General features: G+C 39.8%; 1 protein-coding gene across 8 annotated transcripts in view; it reads right to left on the bottom strand.

Moving 5' to 3' along the window:
- LOC106871768 (uncharacterized) overlaps window positions 1–23056 on the bottom strand; it is a 1221261-nt gene that overhangs the window by 105654 nt on the left and 1092551 nt on the right. For all 8 annotated transcript variants that reach the window (XR_016244689.1, XR_016244690.1, XM_089364843.1 and 5 more), the window contains exons 76-77: window positions 16154–16232; window positions 14142–14270 (exon numbers count right to left, since the gene is read on the bottom strand). Coding sequence is in view for 6 of the 8 variants with exons in the window: in XM_089364843.1 (XP_089220969.1) it covers window positions 14142–14270; window positions 16154–16232 (208 nt within the window). In the remaining 2 variants the exon portion in view is untranslated. The remainder of the gene's footprint in view (window positions 1–14141; window positions 14271–16153; window positions 16233–23056) is intronic.

Here is a 23056-nt window from a genome sequence, read left to right as displayed (position 1 = left end):
CAGTGGTATTCGTGCCTTTTTCAAGAGTCAGCTGCCAGTCAATGAAAGGACACAAGACAACTGACATCCCTTCTTCATTATGAGGAGTTCTTTGTTTCTCACACCAATTTAGCACTGCAAGTTACTGGATTATTTTAAGCCCACCACATCATAGACATTCTATTGTGTTTATGTAAAATTCGCAGTGCAAACACCTTTACTGTCTGTCCATTTCAACACAACGCTACCTATATCACAAGGAATTCCTTCTTGTCCCACCTAGCTCATAATTACTTTTAACTGCTCACTCATCACAGTTCACTACTAAATCATTCGTTCAAACATAAGTTATACAGCTTCCTTTACTCACACATACACTTACAAGCCACATAACTTGTTTCTTATCAGCAATTATTCCTCATCAAATAAATCACAAACTTTGTTCTTAAATTGCCTTCTGATGTTATTTCTCATGCTTCACAAAAGCGCATGTATTGGGCCTCTTATTTTGCATCCTTTCCTCACATTGGTGACTTTACACATTGTTTACATACTACCTTCTTCACTACACTAAAAATTGATGACTCTCTCCATGCGTTACTTTGGTGACTACCACCATTCATAAGAAATCTTTTTGTTGCCTACAAAGGTAGTAGTTCTCTAAACTATTCTTATTCTTATCCCTATTCTTATTCTAGAAACAATACTTTTAAAGCATCCTCCACCATTACTGATTTGGTCACCTAAGTAGCAGAAACTATCTACTACCCCAAGAGAGCCTCCTGGGCATTTCAGAGAGACCAAGTTCCATGTGCTCTTAGTGTTTATTGTTCCTACATGTCAGCCACACACAAAACGGACTTTATCTGTTAACCTACCAGTGATTCTCCTGCATCACTTATGTGTCCATAGCTTACGTTAGGTGCAGCGAATGGAATTACTTCCCACTTCTTGCCTACACATTGAGCAGGGCCATACACCTGATGGAAAGAGAGTCTTAACTGCTTTCTTGCTAACAACAACTTTAGTCTTTGTTAGGTTAACTTTCAGGCTCGTCGATTCCAGGTTTTGCTTTCATATCTGGAATTTCTTCTCCAATTCTGCTACAGATTCTGCAATAAGAGCGAGGTTGGCAGTGTATAGTAGTTCCCATAGACAGTTTTGAATTCCTCTGTTATAGCCTGGAGAACTGCTGTGAAAAACAGTGGACTAAGAACTGAGCCCTGGTGAATCCGTATCTGTATGTTAAATTCTATGGTCTTAATGTTATCTGTATGCTAAAAGCCACTACACTATAAGCCAATGGGCATATAGCATAGTGCTTAAGAGAGCAGGCTACTAACTCCAAGATTTCGGGTTCAATTCCAGGCAGTGACTTGAATTTATAATAATAACATCAACAAAAAATACCTTAGGAATGAGAACAATGTACCCCATTAGTCAAATAAAGGCTTGCGTTCAAAATTTCACCAGGACACCTGATAAAGGCTGGAGAGTACATCAGCTGAAACATTGTGGTAACAACAAACAAGGTGAGGACACCAACCCGTCCAATGTAAATAATGTACATAATTCCTCATCTATAAAATATAAAACTATATATATATATATATATATATCATCATCATCATCATCGTTTAACGTCTGCTTTCCATGCTAGCATGGGTTGGACAATTTGACTGAGGACTAGTGAACCAGATGGCTACACCAAGCTCCAATCTGATTTGGCAGGGTTTCTACAGCTGGATGCCCTTCCTAACGCCAACCACTCCGACAATGTAGTGGGTGCTTTACGTGCCACAGGCACGAAGGCCAGTCAGGAGGTACTGGCCACGGCCACACTCCAAATGGTGTATTTTATGTACCACCTGCACAGGAGCCAGTCCAGCGGTACTGGCAACGAACTCGTTCGAATGTCTTTGCACGTGCCACTGGCACAAGTGCCAGGAAGGCGATGTTGGTAATGGTCACGCTCAAATGGTGCTATTTATGTGCCACCGGCACGAAAGCCAGACAGCTAGTTCTCATGGCGACGATCACGCTCGAACGGTGCTCTTAGAGATTTACTGGTACTGGTGCCATTATGATTTCGCTTTCGCTTGCCCCAATAGCTCTTTGCAAGCCGAGTTTAGTGTTCAATAAAAGAGACTTTGGCATGGGTGCCAGTCTATAAATTTAGTTCGATTTCGATTTCACTTGCCTCAACAGGTCTTCGCAAGCGGAGTTTAGTGTCCAATGAAGGAATGTTACACGTAAGTGGGCTGGCTACATACCTGGCAGAGACCTTGGATTTTGGTCTCACTTGGCTTGCCGGGTCTTCTCACACACAGCATATTTCCAAAGGTCTTGGTCACTACTCATTGCCTCGGTGACGCCTAATGTTCGCAGATTGTGCTTCACCACCTCATCCCGGGCCTTCCTGGGTCTACCTCTTTCACAGGTTCCCTCAACCACTAGGATGTGACACTTTTTCACACAGCTATCCTCATCCATTCTGGCCACATGACCATATCATTGCAATCGTCTCTCTTGCACTCCACAACTCATGCTTCTTAGGGCCAACTTTTCTCTCAAGATACTTATACTCTGTCGGGTATTCACACTGACATTACTCATCCATCGGAGCATACTGGCTTCATTCCTTGCAAGCTTACGCATGTCCTCAGCAGTCACAGCCCATGTTTCACTGCCATGTAGCATGGCTGTTCGTACAGATGCGTCATACAGTCTGCCTTTTACTCTGAGTGAGAGACCCTTTGTCGCTGCAGAGGTAAGAGCTCTCTGAACTTTTCCCAGGCTATTCTTATTCTAGCAGCTACACTTTCAGTGCACCCTCCCCCTCTACTAACTTGGTTACCTAGATATCGGAAGCTATCAACTACGTCCAGTTTGTCTCCCTGGAATGTGACAGAAGTTGTTTTCTACACATTTTCAGTGTTTATTGGACCTGAACATATGCCACATACAATAACTAACTTCCTAGTTAACCTGCCTTTGATATTGCTGCACCTCTTATGTGTCCATAGCTTGCACTGGATACATCTTATAGAATTTCTACCTACACCTTTCCTACAGATCGAGCAAGGTCATCTACCTGAAGCGGTTTGTGTTTTGTCTACCTTCCTACTTATTAGGACTTTGGTTTTAGCTAGGTTGACTCTAATGCCCTTCGATTCTAGTCCCTGCTTCTACACCTAAAACTTCTCCTCTAGTTCTGATAGTGACTCAGCAATTAGTGCAAGGTCATCGGCTTGGAGGAGTTCCCAGGGGCATCCTGTCTTGAATGCCTCTGTTATCGCCTGGAGGACTATGATAAATAGGAGGGGACTGAGGACAGAACCTTGGTGGACCCCTACCTCTACCCAGAATTCTTCACTGTACTCATTGCCAACCCTCACCTTACTGACAGCGTCTCTGTACATGGCTCGCATAGCTCTCACTAACCATCTTTCTATCCCTAGTTTCTTCATTGACCACCAGATAAGAGATCGGGGGACCCTGTCAAAGGCTTTCTCCATGTCAACGAAAGCCAGGTACAGAGGTTTATCCTTGGCTAGGTATTTCTCCTGCAGCTGTTTTACCAGAAATATAGTATCAGTGGTGCTTTTCCCTGGCTCGAACCCAAACTGCATCTCATCTAAACTGAATCGCTCCCTAATTAGTTGGTCTATGACCCTCTCCGTGACTTTCATTACCTAATTTAACAACTTGATACCTCTGTAATTATTTGTATCTAAAGCGTCACCTTTACCTTTGTAACAGTTGACTATGGTGCTGCTACACCAGTCATTGGGTATGACTCCTTCATGTATCACCTGGTTAACAATACGGGTGACTAGGCTATAGCTGACACTGCCAGATATTTTGAGCATCTCTGCAGTGATTCCTGATGGGCCGGGGGCCTTCCCTGTCTTCATACACTTAATTGCTTTATCTACCATGGTACTGTCAATTCGGATAGCTGGTCCCTCTGTTGGGTCGACATTTGGCAGACTCTCTTTCTCCCATTCATTCTCTTTATTGAGCAGTCTTTCATAGTGGCGTCGCCAAACCTCTTTAATTGCAGCCTCGTTCAGTGCAAGTGTACCATCATCCATGCAGACACATTTCTCTCCTACAACATCATGATTCTCTCTCACACACTGTCTTGCAACACGAAATACTTCAAGTCTTTGGTCCTCACAGTGCAGAACATTGGCAACCTTTTTCTTATCTGCTTCCCCTCTGGCTAAGTAAACCTGTCTCCTAGCTTCCCTTCTAGAAGTCTCATACAATTCCTGCTACCTCTGTTCTTCCAGTCCTTCCAAGCGTGTTTCTTTTGTCTATATATATATATACTCTTTTACTTGTTTCAGTCATTTGACTGCGGCCATGCTAGAGCACTGCCTTTCGTCAAGCAAATCAACCCCAGGACTTATTCCTTGGAAGCCTAGTACTTATTCTATCGATCTCTTTTGCTGAACCGCTAAGTTACGGGGACGTGAAGACGCCAGCATTGGTTGTCATGTGATGTTGGGGAGACAAACACAGACACACAAACATACACATAGATATATACATATATACGATGGGCTTCTTTCAGTTTCCATCTACCAAATCCACTCACAAGGCTTTGGTCGGCCCGAGGCTATAGCAGAAGACACTTGCCCAAGGTGCCACGCAGTGGGACTGAACCCGGCACCATGTGGTTGGTAAGCAAGCTACTTACCACACAGTCACTCCCACGCCATATATATATATATATATATATATATATATGAATATCTACATAGCATATTATTAAAATTACTAACAATATATTTGAAAATATGTCAACACAACATTATCAAGGTAATCCAAATTCGTAAAATTCCAAATGAGCATCTGAAAAAATTTTAGCTGTTAATAAACACTGACAGAAAGAAACACTGAATCAAATTTAGATTTAGACATTCATTCATTCAATCAAGAGTGATGCCATTGAATAACTTAGCTACTTTATAAAAACAAAGGATAAAAAATATCATACCAATTCCTATCTTTTGATAATTTGAAATTTACATAGAAAACTAATATTGAAAATTAATCTAAAAAAAAACCCCTAAAAAATGACATCGTTGGGCAACTGAAACACAAAAACTACAGACAAGAATTTTACATTATGTTTAATAGATAACTAAAGAATAAAAGCTACAGATTATATTTCTATATAATGTTTCATAGAAACTTAGATCCTTTACATCACAATAATCAATTACCCATTTATTTAATCTATTAAACTCTTTTACAGGAATTAAACTCATTATATAACAACTGAAAAAATATTATATTCAATAACACATACCACCACTGGTGACCTCACTGGATAACTAAAAATAGAAATTACAGATAAGACGACCATATGCCTATTTATTTATTATATTACATGTGTATGTTAATGCAGCAGAAACAATTGTTGGATTTTAAGGTGTAATTTAAAACAAAGATATGATTTCTTCAAACATATTATTTGTTGTTATATATATATATATATATATATATAACAGAAACTCTGTGTGTATGTATGTGTGTGTGTGTGCAAGTTCGAAGATTTATAACTTGAGTTCCACCAGACCGATTTGATTGAAATTTCAGACATGCATTTGGTATGTTCCGAGGCATATTTTAGTCATAACAACTGCTTTGATCAATGTTTGGTTTTCACAAAAACTTGATCGATATTTATTGATTTTTTTAAAAAGCTGTCCGATTTTAATTGAACTTGACATACCAATGTATTCTTACCCAAGGTTTTTTGTTTCATTATTATGTTTTTCAAATTCCATTTCGTTTGAGCCCAGCATGGGAAAATCCGACACAAAAATGCCTTTAAGACAGGCCATAGCGCCAGAATCATTGAGCCGATTTAAACCAAACTTGGTAAACGAATGCATTTTCACCCAACGAGTGTTATACCATGGTTCATTTCATTAAATTGCACTTTGTTTGAGCACAATTTGACAAAGTCATATTTGAACAAAATGCTTTAGTTGAGGTAGCTCCTAATTTATTTTTCTTAGAACACTGAGCCCATTCCTTTTCCATTACATAAACAATTAATCTCCACCACGGTGTGCACACACATTGTAACCCCACGTGACCTCAAAATAGCCACTGCCAATAACAGTAATCATCCGGCATTGAGGCTTTCCATTGCAATAAATGAAAGCGATTTCTATGTGTAGCATGAGATAGTTAAAGCAATAACAGCCTCTGCACTGCACAAGCTACTGGTAAGTACTTACTACTTCCGTCATCGATTTCTCTAGCAATAGTAACCAGCGTTGCACAGGTCTTAATAAATTACCATGAAACAGCGAAAACATGAGGCCTTACACTTGAGAAAAGACGGTTTGAGGCACAACATTGTCAAAGCAATAACCTTGGACACCTCTTTCACAACTCTAGCATCACCCCTTCATAGTCAGCGAATGAACTTTTCAGCCTAGCCTCGTCTTAGACATCTTCTACTTGATATACCACCTCATCCTTTTATCATCTTCCTGTGCCACGAAATTTAATGGCAGAAAATATATCTGTCCACCTCAATTACCCCAAGTACCACCTTTATCTTGCTACCTCTGATACTAATCATGGTGTCTAAGTAACAAGGGGTAGAATAAGGCTTGTTGGTATCTTGTGTACCCTCCATTTACCCTCTTGTACTGATACTCATCGCTCCCTCTTCCTCAGGTTATTCTTTTATTGAGCTCCATCAACCTCTTATCATCTTAACCACTCATCATTCACACACTCATTTGCTCATTCATTACTGGCATCCATCACACTCTTTTACCATTGATTATTCCTTTGAATATTCATCATTTGACTAGTGAACATGTACTTGTCCACAGAAAAAGGACTAAATTCAGCTGTTAGTGGGACATCTGTTACGTATATCCCATCGATCACATCTAGCTACCTCCATTTTCCTTCTTGCCTAAGTTTGCACTGTTGCTATTGTTTCATCCATGTGCATTTTTTTTGTTGAAGCATTTATTGTATTAACATCTGATATAAATGTTTTCTAGCAGTATGATGTCCATTAGCACTGTTCACTCTGTTGGTGTGGTGACACATTCTACTCCTTATAATAATATCCATTTGCTTTTTTCTCATTGGATTAAGTCTGAATAGGTTTTCTCTTTTGTCTTTATCATTAGCAACTACAGAATCTCCTACTTCTTCTCTTTGATCATACACCCCTTAATCAAAATGTCCCTGGATGTGTGTGACAGCCTAGACAACCTCCTCAGCAGTGACCTGACAGGACCTGACAGGATGCATAATATCAGTATGGATGTAGTGTCCCTATACCCATCTATTGATGCTGATTTTGTAGTGGAGAAATGCGTGGAGATGATCAGTGAGAGCGGTTTGGAGTTTTGTGGTGTTGGCACAGAGGAACTGGGCTTCCTCCTTAGACAAACACGTCCTTAGCTGTTTCTAACCCAGTAGACAAATAAGATGGAAAACCCCTACTATAAGCTTAATAGCCAAGAAGAACCCTTGAGAAAGATGGAACACATATTTGATAGGTGCAATTACCGATGTTACACGAAAGGGTCACATGTTCAAGCCTAAGAACAAGATATATGCCTAAGAAGAGGGTGCAGCCATTGGTGTCACTATCGCTGGTAATGTAGTTAACCTCTTTATGGTATGGTGGGACAGGATATTTAAAGAACGTTTAGTAGAGAGCTCCATAACCCTAACCATGTACTCCTGCTTTGTGGATGATATCAACATAGTGGCAGAAGCACCTCTACAAGACAGTGTTTATGAACTGGAGGCTAGCACCATGGAGAACATCCAAGAAATAGCTAACTCCATCCATCAGAGTGTTAAAGTAACAGTAGATTACCCTAGCAAGCACCCCAACTACAGCCTACTGATTTTAGATATAAAATTCTTGCTGGAAACTAGGAATAACAAGGACTAGATTCTTCATTCCCACTATGACAAACCCATGACCTCCAAACACCTTGTCCACCAGAAAGCAGCAATTGTGGATAGCAAGTTCAATATCCCAATAGCAGACTTGATAAGTGTGATGAGAAACATGTCTCATTTGTGCAACCCAACAGAACTATAGTGGTACATACAACACTTCATTCACTGCATGCATTTCTCTGGGTATGGCCAAAAGGAGACAGGATCAGGATGTATGAAGGAGTCAGGGCAAAATACAAGTCCATCATGGAGAAGAACCCAAATGGGATCTGCCTGCAATACAGCAGTAGATTCTGGAATAGCATAGAAAGAACCAAGAAGATAGATAAGACCAACTCATGGTACGACAATCCCGAACACCAAAGTGTCATGTTTGTTGATGCTACCCCTGGAGGTGAAATAGCATATCTTTTGAGGAAAAACATGCATAAGATGAATATATGAATTAAAGTAGTAGAAAGGCCAGGGACTCCATAAAATTCTTGATCAGTCAAATATAGCCATTTGAAAGAACCCCTTGTACGGATAATAGCTGTATAGTGTGTCGGATAAGACCACAGGTAAATGCTAAAACCAGTAATGGAGTTTATAGTATCAGGTTTATTGAAGGACATGCAGAAACAGGACAATAACAAACATTGGGGAGACTGCACGGTACATAGATGAGTGAATAAGTGAATACTGGCAGGAGCTCAAGGAGGGCGTATATACAAACAGTATAATACTTAAACTCATATACAGGCACAACACACTCATACACATATTAAAGGCAAAATGAGAGAGAGCAGAAAATAAATAAATGAATAAGTAAGTAAATAGATAAGACATGCGTGCGCACACACACACACACACACACACACATATAGGTACAGACATAAATGCATGTGTGGTTGAGGGACACAACAGAAAGACAAAATGGAATAAAGAGAAAGAGATGAAATATGTGGGATATAGTCACAGATGGGGTCACAAGATGTATGACGAAAACCCTTGAACGAAGGCACTAAAATAATAACGGTGAAGTGAAGACCAAGTATACAGTGCATGTGTTTATGACAATCCCCAAATATAACAATATATATCATCATCATGATTATCATCATCTAACATCCATGCTCCATGCATGCATGGGTAGGACACTTGATAGGAGCTGGCCAGGTAGAAGAGTACCCCAGATTACTGTGTCTGTTTTGGCAGGGTTTTTATGGATGGATGCCCTTCCTAACACCAACCACTCTGCAGAATGAGCTGAGTGCTTTTTACATGGCAGCAGTACAGGCGAGGTCAGATTTGGCATTATTTTTACAGCCCTTCCAAATGCCAACCACTTTACAGTGTAGACTGGATGCATTTTATATGGCCCCAGCACCGGCAGGGGCAGCAAGACAAGGAATTTTGAGAGGGGTAGGATCATTGAAGGAGGAGATCTTGTGTCAGATGATGAAAGGTTAGAGTGTGACTGAGATACAGAGAGACAAAAACATGTGTTGTGCTATAAAGGAGGTATTTGGTAACACAGCTAGGGGAAGTGAGGAAAGAAGAGAAAGAGAGGGAAAAGAAGGGATGGGGAAGACACGGGGAGAAGGAGAGAAAGATGTACAAGAAAAAAGACAGAAACTGGTGCGCTGTAGTAAAGAAGATACTTGATTATCTAGCCTGAGGGAAAAACAGGGGAGAGAGAGAGAGATCAAGAATGAGGGCAGAAATAGGTGTGCTGTTGTAGAGGAGATACATGGCTACCCAATTAGAGGGAAGAGTAAAGGAAAGAAAGAAAGAGACAGAAATTGGGAAACAGCAAAAGTGCAAGAGAGAGCAGGATTGAGATGCTGGTGAAGTGCCAGGGTATACTCACAAGTAACAAGGATCAGAACATAGATTTGAAGAGAGAGTAAGAGAGAGGTACAGGGGTCAAATTAGATGTGGTCAGGTATTGCTAGAAAGTGCAAATAGGGAGTGGGGATTGCAGAGACTTGCAAAAACCTGGATATTAAGATGGGGTGGGAGAAAGCAACGATACAGTGAGCAGGGTAGTGAGGGCAGGATTGGGGAGTTGGAGACAATCATAGTGTATGAAGAGGAAATGTGAGGAAGAGAAAGATGCAGTTTAGAAGAGGAGATGTAGTTCAGTTTCTTGGGGTAGGGTGTGTGAAAAGTTCATTGTTACATGTGGGTGGGACACAATGCTTCTAGCACTCAGTTTTGTTGACGTGGATGGTCTTCTCTGGAACCTCATGTCACCAAACTTCTTGGTCCATTGTTATTTCCTCTCTGAGTACTAACATCCTTAGATCAGTCCTCACCACTTCATCCCATGCCTTCCTGGGTCTCTCTCTTCCACAAGTACCATCCACTTTCAATGACAGGCATTTCTGTATACAGCTGTCTTCACACATATGCATCACATATCCTGACCAGTGCATTTTTCTTTCCTGTATGCCACATTTAATGCTTCTTATACCTAACTTTTCTCTCAACACAGTTGTGCTTTGTTAGTCATGCACACTGATGTTGCAAATTCGATGGAGTATACTACCTTCATTCCTCTCCAGTCTATGCATGTCCTCTGCATTCAGAGCCCATGTCTCCCTACGATGGAGTATAGCCACTCATGCACAAGCATCATACAATATACCTTTCAGTCCCTGAGAGACAGAGTCCTTTTGTTGCCAAAAGAGATAGCAGTTCTCTGAACTTCTTCCATCCTATTCTTATTCTAGAAACAATACTTCCAGAGCATTCACCACCTTTACTAATTTGGTCACTATTTTAATGTAGTTACTTGTCACCAATTATTATAGTATCGCTACTATCATTGACGATATTTGGGTGAATTTTGGGAAGTACACCCACACAATTTTCACCAAGAAAAAAAGAAGAAAAAACCCCTCAGATTTGTTTGACTTATGAGACCTCCCCTTAAGTCTGTTCTGTAAAAATATAGGTGGCTGTCCCAATAGTGAATATAACTCAGCAGCTGAATTGAAAGAACAATTGAAAATCTTGTTTCCTGAAATGCTGTCGGATAAATTAGGTCTCTGTTCTAAGATTGAGGCTTGTTTTCAAATAAAGGAAAACATTGTACCTGTATACAAACCTGATAGAAAGGTACCATTTGCTGCGATAAAGGAGGTATAGGAAGAATTAGACAGACTGGAAAAATTAGGAATTATTCAAAAAGTAGGTTATCCTAAGTGGGCAGCACCAACGGTTGTATTAAAAGAAAATAACAAAATCAAGGTGTGTGCTGATTTTTCTACTGGTTTGAATGACTGTCTAAAAATGTGCCACTATTCACTGCCTATTCCGGAGGATACTTTTGCAAAATTAAATGGTGGAGGAGTGCTCAAAGCTTCTAACAGTGAATACGCAAAGAGGACTATACAAATATAAAAACTTGCCCTTTGCTCTGGAGGTCACACCAGTAATATTTCAACAGGTTATGAATGCGATGCTGGCAGACTGTTCCATACCTCGATGATGTATTAATTAAAACAGAATCTCGTGATCAGCATATCGAACATATGAAGTGTGTTTTAAAAACATATTAATGTTTCACACTCAGTGAGGAGAAATGGGAATTCTTTTTGCCTAAAATTAAATATTTAAAACAAATTATAGATAAAAATGGAAGACCACCTGACCCATCGAGGGCAGATGCAATAAGAAATATGCTTCCACAAACATAGCGACACTATAAGCTTTTCGGTGGTTCATGTGTCACATGCTCTGATTGCAGAAGAAGAAACTACCATCAGATAGAGAAAGAAGCTCTGGTAATTATTTTTGCTGTGAAGAAATTTCACAGATTTCTCCACAGCAGAACATTTTGTCTTCAGATGGACCACCAACCGTTACTATCATTTTTGGATTGACAGCAAACATATTACAACATTAGGGTACAATATTGTTAAATTACAACTTTTAGATGGAATGCATTCCTTCTAAAAAAATTAGTCATGCGGATTGTTTATCTAGGCTAATTTCAAAGAATGCAGAACTGCTGGAAGATAGGGTGATAGCTTTATTACAATCAGAAAAAGAAATTAAAAACGTTGTGTAATGTCATTCAGGAGTTGCCAGTAACTGTGCAAGATATCAAAAGTAAATCAGCTGAGAATAAATACATCATAAAAATGAAAGAAACCTTGAAAAATAACCAAAGGAGAAACATATGAATCATTTTTCACTCTGCACTGATATATGAATGTATGCACAAAGATTGGTAGCACCAATTGCACAACAGACATGGATATTAGATAAATTTCATAATGGACACCCAAGGATACCAAGAATGAAAGCTTTGATGAGGAGTTACATGTACTGGCCGACAATAAACTGCGACAAAAAATTTGGTAAAATCATGTAGAGGATGGATAGTCCGTGGTCCAGGGTACATATAGACTATGCTGGACCAGTGAATGGCACGTACTACTTGATTGTTGCTGACATATTTACCAAGTGGCCTGAAGTATGTAGGTGCAATCAACCTACCTCAAAGGCAATAATAAAGCTCCTGCACAAATTTTTGCTCCATACGGTGTTCCAGACATCATAGTATCAGACAATGGGACACAATTTACAGGATGCAAGTTTAAGAAGTTCTGCAAAATGCATGCAGTCAAGCAAATGTTTACCCAACTCTACCATGTCGAATGGACAAGCAGAATGATTTGTAGATACTTTCAAGAGTGCGTTAAGAAAAAGCAAGGAACAAGCTAGGAAATGACGAAGTGCTAACTAAATTCATAAGGGTATATAGAATAGCACCCAATCCAAATACCACTTCAGGCAAGTCGCCTGCAGAGCTAATGTTCACTTGTAAGATTAAGTTGAGCTTTGACAAATTGTTGCCAATGGAAAAAACATATAGGGAAAAAACAAAAATTTCAACCAAACATTTTGATGTCGGAGACAAAGTTTATTTTAAAGTATACAAGAATGATAAAGAGAGTTGGCAGGATAGTGTAGTGACTAAAAGAATTGGGGAAAATGATGTATTTAATAAAAAGCCAATGATGGGAGCATAAAAGACACCTAAATCAATTAAAAACCAGACATACAGAAGAAAGAAAAGAAATTCCAATGGAGGCGTTTTATGACATGTTTGATGTGCCAGCACTGAAAGAGTTTGAGCCTAGAAGGAGATGTAACAGAAAGCAAAAATAGACTGAAAATTTACAAATAATTTCTAAACGGAAAAGGCGCTGAACTCTCTAGGGAATCAAAATCTCGAAAAGGGAGGGGTGTTGGAGAGAAAAATATACACGAAATTTTGTTTCCTACAAAAGTCGAAATCTCAAAGGGGAGATGTGGCGAGACACCCCCAGTGTAAATAAACTTGATTCAATAACTTTAAATAGTAGTGGTCTGAATGAGAGAGAGATAATAGGTGTTAATCACAGTGAAATCATAATGTATTGTTTGGATAATTTGTCGGAATATTATTGGTCGGTTCGTGTATAGTTCCTGAAGAGTTTGTTGGATTGTTATATTGTGTTATCCTGCTTTGTTATATGTTTATTCTTACTGCACAGTTATAGTGTAAAACAACCATTTAGAAAAACAAAACCTCAGATTTTTTGTGTGGAATCAAGTACCCTGATCTCCAAATGTGCCGCAAACCCCTTATTTTTGTTTGGAAAAAAGGGCAAGTGCGAAACTGGACCCCTGCCTCCTGGGATCATTAAAAAAATTTTTTTTCTTGAATGAATTATGGTAACCTCCTAATATGCCACAAAACCATTTTTTTGTCAGGAAAACAGAGTAGAGTGGGGGGTGGATCCCTCGGAAATTTCACACATCCCCACTCCTCCCCCACTGGGAAGTACACTCACATGATTTTCACTAATAAAAAAGATAAACTCAGATTTTTTGCATGGAATCAAGTACCTTGACCTCTTACTGTGCTGCAAACCTCTTATTTTTGCTTGGAAATGCATGTCTTCTGCATCTAGAGCTCATGCCACACTACCATGGAGTATAGCCACTTGTGCACAAGCATTTCTCTCTACATGTCCCAATACAACCTTACCTTATCTGTAAATCTCATTATTTTCAGATCCTTATTTCAAGTTCTTCTTTGGTCTGCTTCCAGCAGACTACCCCTAAGCTGTAAACTTCTCATTTTTTAAACATTGAATCCAAAGAGAACAAAAATGGTTCTGATTAAATGATTTTGAGGCAATATTTACCTGGTGTATTTCTTCTGTAAGTATTCCAATCACCCACACAATAAGAAGCCATTCTAGATAAAAAATCTGAGGTTTCAGTTCAACAAGTAACACATAGCTATAGATTCCAAGGAAAATTATATGAAATATCTGGAAGAGAAAAAGAATTTGAGGAAAATTAAATTTATTGTCACAAGGATTTGATGACAAATACTTGATTATATTTAAACAAAGGGAACACATGGGAGAAGATTAAAAATTGAAAACCCATTTTTATTTTCTCTCATGTGTTCTTTTTATATCTGTTGTGTTTAAATGTAAAGAATGAACTAGAAGTGTGTAAGTAAATTTGTCAAAATCTATGCTTTGAGCATATGTAAATGTGAATACGTGCGTGTATAGTTGCGCAATAAATCATATGCATGCATGTGTATGAATGGGTAGGCATTCTTTTATATGTATGTGTATAAGTGTATGGGTGTCTGCCTGTCATCACAATACTGTGCATGTGTGTATATGTGTTTGTGGTTATGTGCTTCATTATATTTATGCATATGTATATGTGTGTACACTTGTGACTGTAAGCATGTGGGATGAGTATCTGTGCATATGTATATGCATGAGTGACTGTGTATGTAATATGTGTATATATATATCAGTACATATGTGCGTGCCTATATCAATAGTTTCAAAAATATTTCCAAGAATGTACTTCCTATCCACTTAGACATAATTGTGTTCTTAAGAAGGTTGTTTAAAAATCTTGATGTAAGTTCAAATCTCCAGCATGGCATCTTGGGCAAGTATCTGCTACTGTAGCCTCAGAGTGGCCAAAGCAGGGTGAATAAATTTCATGCCTTGAGGAAGAAAAAAGTTTTAACATTTCAAACCTTTCTCCCTTTTTACAAAGAGAGAGAGAAAGAGAGAGAGAGAGAGAGAGAGAGAGAGAGAGAGAGAGAGAGAAAGAGAGAGAGAAAGAGAGAGAGAGAGAGAGAGAGAGAGAGAGAGAGAGAGAGAGAGAGAGAGAGAGAGAGAGAGAGAGAGAGAGAGAGAGAGAGAACTTATATCTTGTTGTTTAGGTTCATATTTGCTAATGAGGATACAAATAAAAGAGATGACAAACAACTGGAACATTCTTTGTTGAAGCCTAAAGAGAAGCTGTTAACTTCTTATGAGGAGAAGTGAAGGATGGAGTTTAGTATATGAGAACCCAGGAAGGAACAGAAATTGTGTTTCTACACTTCCAAGCATTAAAATGCTGCAAAAACAGAATTATCAAAATAGCAATTCAAAATTTTAAAACTTTAACAAAGACAGTGAAATAATAATAATTTCAAATTTTGGCAAAAGGCCAGCAATTTCAGGGATGGGTAAATCAATTGCATCAAATGACCTCGGTGCTCAACTGGTACTTATTTTATCACCCTCAAAAGGATTAAATATAAAGTCAATCTTTGGCTGAATCTGAACTTGGAAAATAAAGCTGGAAGAAATACTGCTAAGAATTTTACCTGGTGCAGTTATTATTTTGTAGGCTCACTACTTTAGACAGTTAATTAGTATTAATTTCTTAGTGAGAAACCAAGGATCAAATTTTAGAGGATAGTGTATTCATTAAAATCAACACTGGCATTTAACTGATACCTTATTGTTCTGACCCAGATGGATGAAGAGCAAAGTTAATCTCAGGAAAATCTGAATTTAGAACCAAGAAAGGCTGGAACTAAATACCTTAGAGTATTGTGTCTGATTCTCAACTAATTTTATCAAATATTAAATACAAATTAACTTATTTGAATATGCTAATATTTCACTGAAGTTTAATATCTGAAATAACTGCTCAAAATATTAAGTCCTCAAATGCAAACCTAGTTCATCTAGTTTTAAAAGTGTTATACACAAGAAGTGAGAAACTGGAAGAAGAAATCAAGTACTTTAGTGTTTTAAAAGAGGAAATGTTTCTTAAAATTTATTTGAAAGGAACATTTACTCTCACAAAGAAACATTTTAAATATTAACATGTAGGTACATACCAAACTGATCCAAAACTTTATGACAGGAGTACTATAGAACAGCATACATTTTCTGAACATTAGCCATAGCTTGGAACATCTAGATTAAAATTAGAATCATTTGTATTACTAATTAATAATAAATTTTAATTATTTTAAAAATTTCTATCTTCTAATCATAAAATATACAATTGCAACATGAAAACCATCTCCAACAGAAAATCAGGTAACTAAAACCATCCTATTGGGTAAGTCTCTTCACATCATTGATGCAACCAAAGCCCATAGCCTGAAGGTATCCAAGTACTGCAGCACATTCAAGCAATATAGACTATAACACCTGGAAAATCTCATTCAATTTCACTAATTAGAGCAGATTATGCCCATCACAGTAACAATCTCTTGCAGCACATATCAGATCATAACCTAGATAAGTCTAGCAGTACCATATCTACTCTTGTGTGGATATACACTCTGCCAGTTAGTTTGTTTGCCATTCTTTCAAGTGCAGCCCCAAAAATAATGAATAACAACGTTGGAGTGAGTACACAGCCTTGCTTTACACTGTGGGTGACTGGAAAGTGGGATGAGTTGTCACTCCAAACAGAGAATGTGGTAAACATACTATATGAACCCACTTGAATATCTCCACAAATACATTTGGACACCCATATCTTTTGAGAATGGTTTATAAGCTTTGCTTTCTACATGGTTGAAAACCTTCAAAAATTTAAAAAAGATATTGTATATGTGTATATATATTATGCATGTCCTGTGTGTGTGTGTGTGTGTGTGTGTGTGTGTGTGGTCTGTGTTCAGGCATCTTGCGTGTGTGTGCATTGCATGTGCTTTTCGAAGTGAATACTCTGTGTTGTATGAAAATGCAGAGAAATACGAAGTGGGAGAGGGGTGATAAGAGTTAAAGGCTAAGAGTATTAGTGTGTGAATACATGTATATGTGAATGTGTGTGGGAGTGTGCATGATGGTGTATGATGTGGGGAATGAGTGGAACAGTGTGCAGGGATGGTCATTTAATGGTGACCGTGTTGAGGATGTTGGAGAGATTGTGTGGGAGTGTGCAAGGTGTCATGCAGTGTGGGTAATGTTCAAATGTTTACTCTTCATAAAAGTATTGGGGAAATACGAGCTTGAATACAAACAAAATTAGAGTAATATACTAAATCAAATTTTCAAACACTGTGTGGGGAATGCCAAAGGATAATTAATTTATAAGACACAATAAAAGTTGAAAGGGACGATTTAAATATACAGACGTTGACTTTGTTATGATGTTCTATTGAGATTGCCCACTTCTGGTATACTCATTTAATAACTCTCTAATCACCAACAGGTAATTCAGATATTTCTCCTCAAACAACTTCTATGACTCTCTTTACAAAGCGCTTCACATACCACACCATATATTTCTTTTATTTCGCCACTCACGGTTCAACATAGAGGGGATATCACAAGGTCAGACAAATTAACATATAGTGCGATGACAGTGTGATGATAAATATAATGAAATCGAATAAAAATTCTAACAAAATTGAGTAAATAATTAAAGATATACTTTCTATCATTGGGTTGGTTTACCCACTGCCGTTATTCGGTGTATCCCCTTTTGTCACAGGATGGCTGCAGTTACACATTTCCATTCACTCACAACTTTCTTAACATGTTCGTCCACCTTTTACCAAACATACTATGTGATAAGTATCACTTCTCCAGCCAGATTTTACTTTTGAGATGATAGTTAAAATAACTGACCAACCCCCAGCCGGAGATGAAGGTACCTGAAGCGATCTCTTTTACACATATTTTCCACACTGTCGCTTTCAGCATGGCCACTATGCAGAGAAAACAGGCCCTCCTCTTCCCCTTCAGGGAGGTGGGCAGCACGATCTTAATGATAGATTCAGCTGGTAACTACTCTTTCTGTTATTGGTAACAGCTGCTTGATATAGGGTATCACTTCCCTAATCACGTACACTGCACAGTTTCACTGCCCTGCCCGCAACTTTGACAGGTCAGTGAGATGGCACAACCATGCCTTGATAACCTCTCTTGAACAACTAAGGCCGATCGGTAACACAACCAGACGGGGGATTTCTGGTAATCATCCTGATACTCTGGCCTGAAGGTTCTTTTGAACAGGCTGGTTAACTGATTTCCATCCAAGTCTAAAGTCGTCTGATTTGAACTCAACTAACCCGCTATAGAAGTCCGTGGTGAAACTCCAGCTGCCAGTATTGCCTGCCCGGGAGAGTAGCATGAGTGCATGTTGGCACTCTAGCTGCAAGTCACCTAGTCTGGGTCACCGCCTGATCTAAGGACCTAACTTCCAAGGGGAGGTTAGTTAAGGAAAGAAGATGTTTGTGAGCGGTGACCACACCGGCTCACCATCTAGGTTGAACCAGAGGTGACCAAGCCTTAGCGCAAACTTTCACATCTTCAGCCACAGTCTCCCTAGCCCGCCCTTTAATAGCTCTTGATGGCAGACAGTGCGCCTTACAAGTGGTGCCTTCTTCCATAAAAAGCGGAAGAGGAGTTGCTCCATCTTGCTCAGCTACGAATCGGGGCAAGGCTCGATGGTCAGATGGTAGATGCTGACAGATGCTATGTACATCTGCATTACCTCCACCCTCACTAGCAGTGATAACGTCCTTCCAGACCAAATCTTGTCCAGATCAAACCAGACCCCTAACATCTTAACTGGACCTTCCGTCCAACGTCCCACGATGCTATTAGATGGCTTCGACTTGCCCCTCCAGGTGCCGAGTTGTAAGCCGACTGACTTAACCTGGTTAATTTTTGTTCCTGCCACCACTTCGTATCTTCTGAAGGCGTTTACTACACAAGGTAGCTGCCCTTCATCCGACACGATGACGGTGATATTATCTGCATATACTGACGCAGTTCTTCCACAGTTCAGATCATGCAAGATTCCCCCTTAAAGTCTCCAACCTTCGCAGCAATGGCTCAAGAGCCAACACATGCAAAAGCAGAGACGGGAACATCGAACAAAGCACTCAATGTCAAATAGTTTTGAATAGAAACCGTTCACCCAGATGATGGACTTGATGTTGCTGTACAAACAGTGATCCAGCTTCGGAAAGTCAGGCCCAGCCTGTCTACCTCGCGGACCGCTGCCAGGTACCGATGGTCAACCTTATTGAATACTTTAGACTGGTCTAAATATACCAGTGGCCTACCTTTGCCCGAAATTTTACTCACCCGCTCTAAAGTGTAGCGTATGAAGTGGAGGTTGTCGTGTATCATCCTGCTGGGGATGGTGCATATTTGCACATCCCCAACAAGACTATCCATGACCCGTGCCAACCTCTTTGCTAGCACCTTGGCCAAAATCTTTAACTCTGTGTTTAACAGAGTTATGGGCCTAAAGTTACAAATAATGTTCCCCTTGCTTGAGTCCTTTCTGATCAGTGTCACCACCCCCGGCTCACAACTTTGGGGATTTTTCCAGTATCCTGCAAGTTGGAATAGACTCTGGCCTGTAGGTGACTGAACAAGTCTGGCATAGTTTTGAAAAACTCGTAAGGTAGACCATCAAGTCCCGACAACCTGTCTTGTGGAGAGACATTCTGCCATGACTTCCTCAGCTGTGATCGCTCCTTCACAGTACCCATCCTTTTGTGCTGAGAGACATGGTCTCAACGTGATCCAGCGCTTCACTCCCCCCGAACAACTCGGCAAAATACTTGCAAAAGACCACTTGTATCTCATCTTATCCTTCGGTCAAACGCTTCTGTTCATTGATGAAAAACCCAATTGTGGTATCATTGCTATGTTGGGTCTCTACTATGCGGGCCCACCTAGCAATGTTAATTCCCTCTCAGCTCAATGCACGTATTCTAATTTGAACTCTGCATTCCTCATGTTTGGCTTTTTTAATCAGCAAATGAGGGATTGTTCTCAATGTTATTAAATTACCCTCCTTCTTGTTCTTCTCCCTCTCCTCGTTGGTCTCTGGCGATGGGTCAATCAATTTTGGCATGTCACTTAGCTTGTGAATGCCCTCCAGCCTCCTGTCCTTCAGTTGTTTGTACAGTTTTTCGTCTATGTGGGCACAGCCTGTTCCTCTAAATGACTTTGTCATATGGTGCTTACTTACTATTTCATGTATACAGATGTCTTTTATGTCATAATTTATTAGTACCGTTCTGTCCGTGGGGTCAAGAGGCAGAGATTAAAATAATCTTTGTTTGAAATGCTCCGCTTTTTTATGGGTCCATTTTTTGTTGGGGCTTGGGGTTGGGAGGGAGTTGGGGACACAGTGTTTCTCCTTGCCCGTTTCCGGGAGATAATCTGAAATTCCCCCTCCTGTTCGACGACCTCCATGCCATCACTAGGAGTGGGAATTTTATCCATATTCTCTTGTACAGCAATCTTCTCCACTGGTTTTCCCACTGACTTCTGCTCTGGTTTCTTCTCTTTCTTCTTTTTTTTGCCTTCTTCCTTGTTTGTTGTCAAGAGGTGCCTCTGTGTTGGGAGGGTGACATTCTACTCGCAAGTTGCCCTTCTACCCACACTTAAAACAGCATGCCTTCCTCCCTTTGAATTGTACTTTTAAAACAATGTCCTCTCCAGTCAACATCCTGTCTGGTATCTTTTCCAGATATTCAGGTATTGCCTGTATCACAATCTCAATAGTCTGCCCGAACCATTTGGGAGTTGGGGCAGAATGGGTGATTTGTAGTATGGAGACTTTTTCTTCTCTCAAATAACATAGGCCCACCACCATACAGGTGGCGTCCAACTCCAACTTCAATTTTTATCCAGGACGTTCTACGTCCTAGCTATGATGGTAGAAGTACCACCTCGTTAGTTTTCAAAGTCAGCACCAAGTGCTGTCTTGCTCTTTCTGCGGTTTCAAATCTCACCTCAATTGAGGCGAACTTCCTGCCTTGGGCCACATAAGTCACATGTTTCCACACCGGCCCAAGGCATTTCTCAATTTTTTCCTTTGCTATGTTGGAAATTTTCTTCTTTACCACATCATATGTCTTGTATATGATGATCTTGTTCCGCGTTTATGTGGTTATGTCGCTTATGGAGATGGACATCACCTCCGTCTCCATCCATTGACAACATACCATAGAATGTTTGGTATTCGGAACGCATAATATCCAATTTTTCTTTTTGCACACTGGCCACTGCAGAAAAATTTTTAATACCATGATCGCTTGTGGCATTTTCCTCGCGAGCCATACGCTCCTTTACGATTTCCACATTTGGAATCAACATTTTCAAATAAACACAGAATTTCTCACAAAGTGACAAACGAGAAATTGTTTAAACAAATTCTCCCAAAGAAGAACTTAAAAGTTCAAGGATTCAATCCCTTCCCTCATAGGGTGAAGGACACAATTCAAAAAGTTTAAACAAGTTTCAATAACAATGTTCTTTCCCCCCGTAATGCAACAAATTTCAACAACGGCCTGCCAAGCAGGTGACAATTTTTAACAAACTACAATCACAAACAACAATACAGAAGAGGTTCAACAACAATTTTAACAATACATACGCAAATAAAAACACAGCGCACTGTACCTTACAATTCTTACGTCAAACTTGCACATATCATACTGCACCAATTCTTTAAGCATTCAGGCTTTTACACAGAGGGGACAGAAAAGGACAGACAGAATATCACAGTGGGGGCAAAAAACACAAAATGAATGAAAATGAGAAAAGTGTTATATAATAATGAAGATGAAATGGCTGCATGAGCCCCACTCTTTTGCAGTACCATTTGAACGTTCTTACAAACAGTTTATAATCTTTTCTTCTTTCCTTTTGTTTTTTCTATTAACATGGTTTTTTTTTTTTCAAGAAATTTTACTTACTCTTTTTTTTTAAAGTTCATGTATGGTTCTAAATCTCTATATTCCATCACCGGCGGCAGTTTGTCAAACTCTACCTCAACTCCCAGTGGATCAATATCTCTTTCAGACATTTCCTTTAACCTGTTATACCTCTCTTTATCTATAACAACAATTGCTTTCACATTTTCCATGTAAATTTCCATAGGCAACATAATCCGTATTATGGATTTAAACTTCATTATCTTTTTTCCTATTGCAGTGCTCTTGGCGAATGTCACAAAATTCCATTTATGCTTCTTCAGCTTTCTTGCTTGTTTGTTTTTCCTTGCTCCAGTCTTGGCGCCTTCACTCTGTCTTTATCCTCCTCCGTTTTAGTTAGTGTCACTGCTTCACTTTTGTGCTGTTATCTCTCTACACCAACCGAATCTTCCTCCTCTGCTGGTGTAGCTAGTACCCTTGCTACTGTTACCTCTTTCTCAAGATCCTCCTCAAGCTCCCTCTCAACCTTCCTCTCAACCTCTCCATCCTCATCCCTCTTCTTTTTGTGCCTCTCCAGTGGAGAGCTTACTCCTTCCTTTCCCTTTCACTTTTCAACCACGTCGAATGCTTTCTTCACCACTACCGTCTCCCTCACACCATCCTGCACCACTTCATCCACCCTCTCCTGCTCCTCAGATTGCTCCATCCATCCCTCTTCCCCTCTCCAGGGGCACCTCACCCTCATATGGCCCTCCTCCTCGCATTGATAACAAACATGAGGCTCACATTCCACTACCACTCCCAGCGCCTTTTCTCCTGGCAAAACCTCCTCCGCCGCAACTTTGTTCAAGTCTCTCAAACCCGCTTGTATGGCCGCCTCCACGCCACAACCCCAACAATTTGACCATTTGGCTCTCATCACCTTAAGCATCTTTGTGTCCTCCTCCATGTCAAACATTACCACTTCCACCAACCACGCTTCATCCATTTCCGGGGGCACCCTTCCCACTCTCACCCCGGCAATACGCTTGCTACAGCATGTCGGCAAAAGTACCCATTCTTCCGTCGTCACAGCTACAGTGGAGTGCTCTATTG

The sequence above is a fragment of the Octopus bimaculoides genome, chromosome 16 (genome assembly GCF_046866305.1).
Source record: "Octopus bimaculoides isolate indiv1 chromosome 16, ASM4686630v1, whole genome shotgun sequence".
Taxonomy (NCBI): Eukaryota; Metazoa; Mollusca; class Cephalopoda; order Octopoda; family Octopodidae; genus Octopus; species Octopus bimaculoides.
Note: the sequence above shows the minus strand (reverse complement) of the source record. Positions and strands in the feature narration are given on the sequence as shown.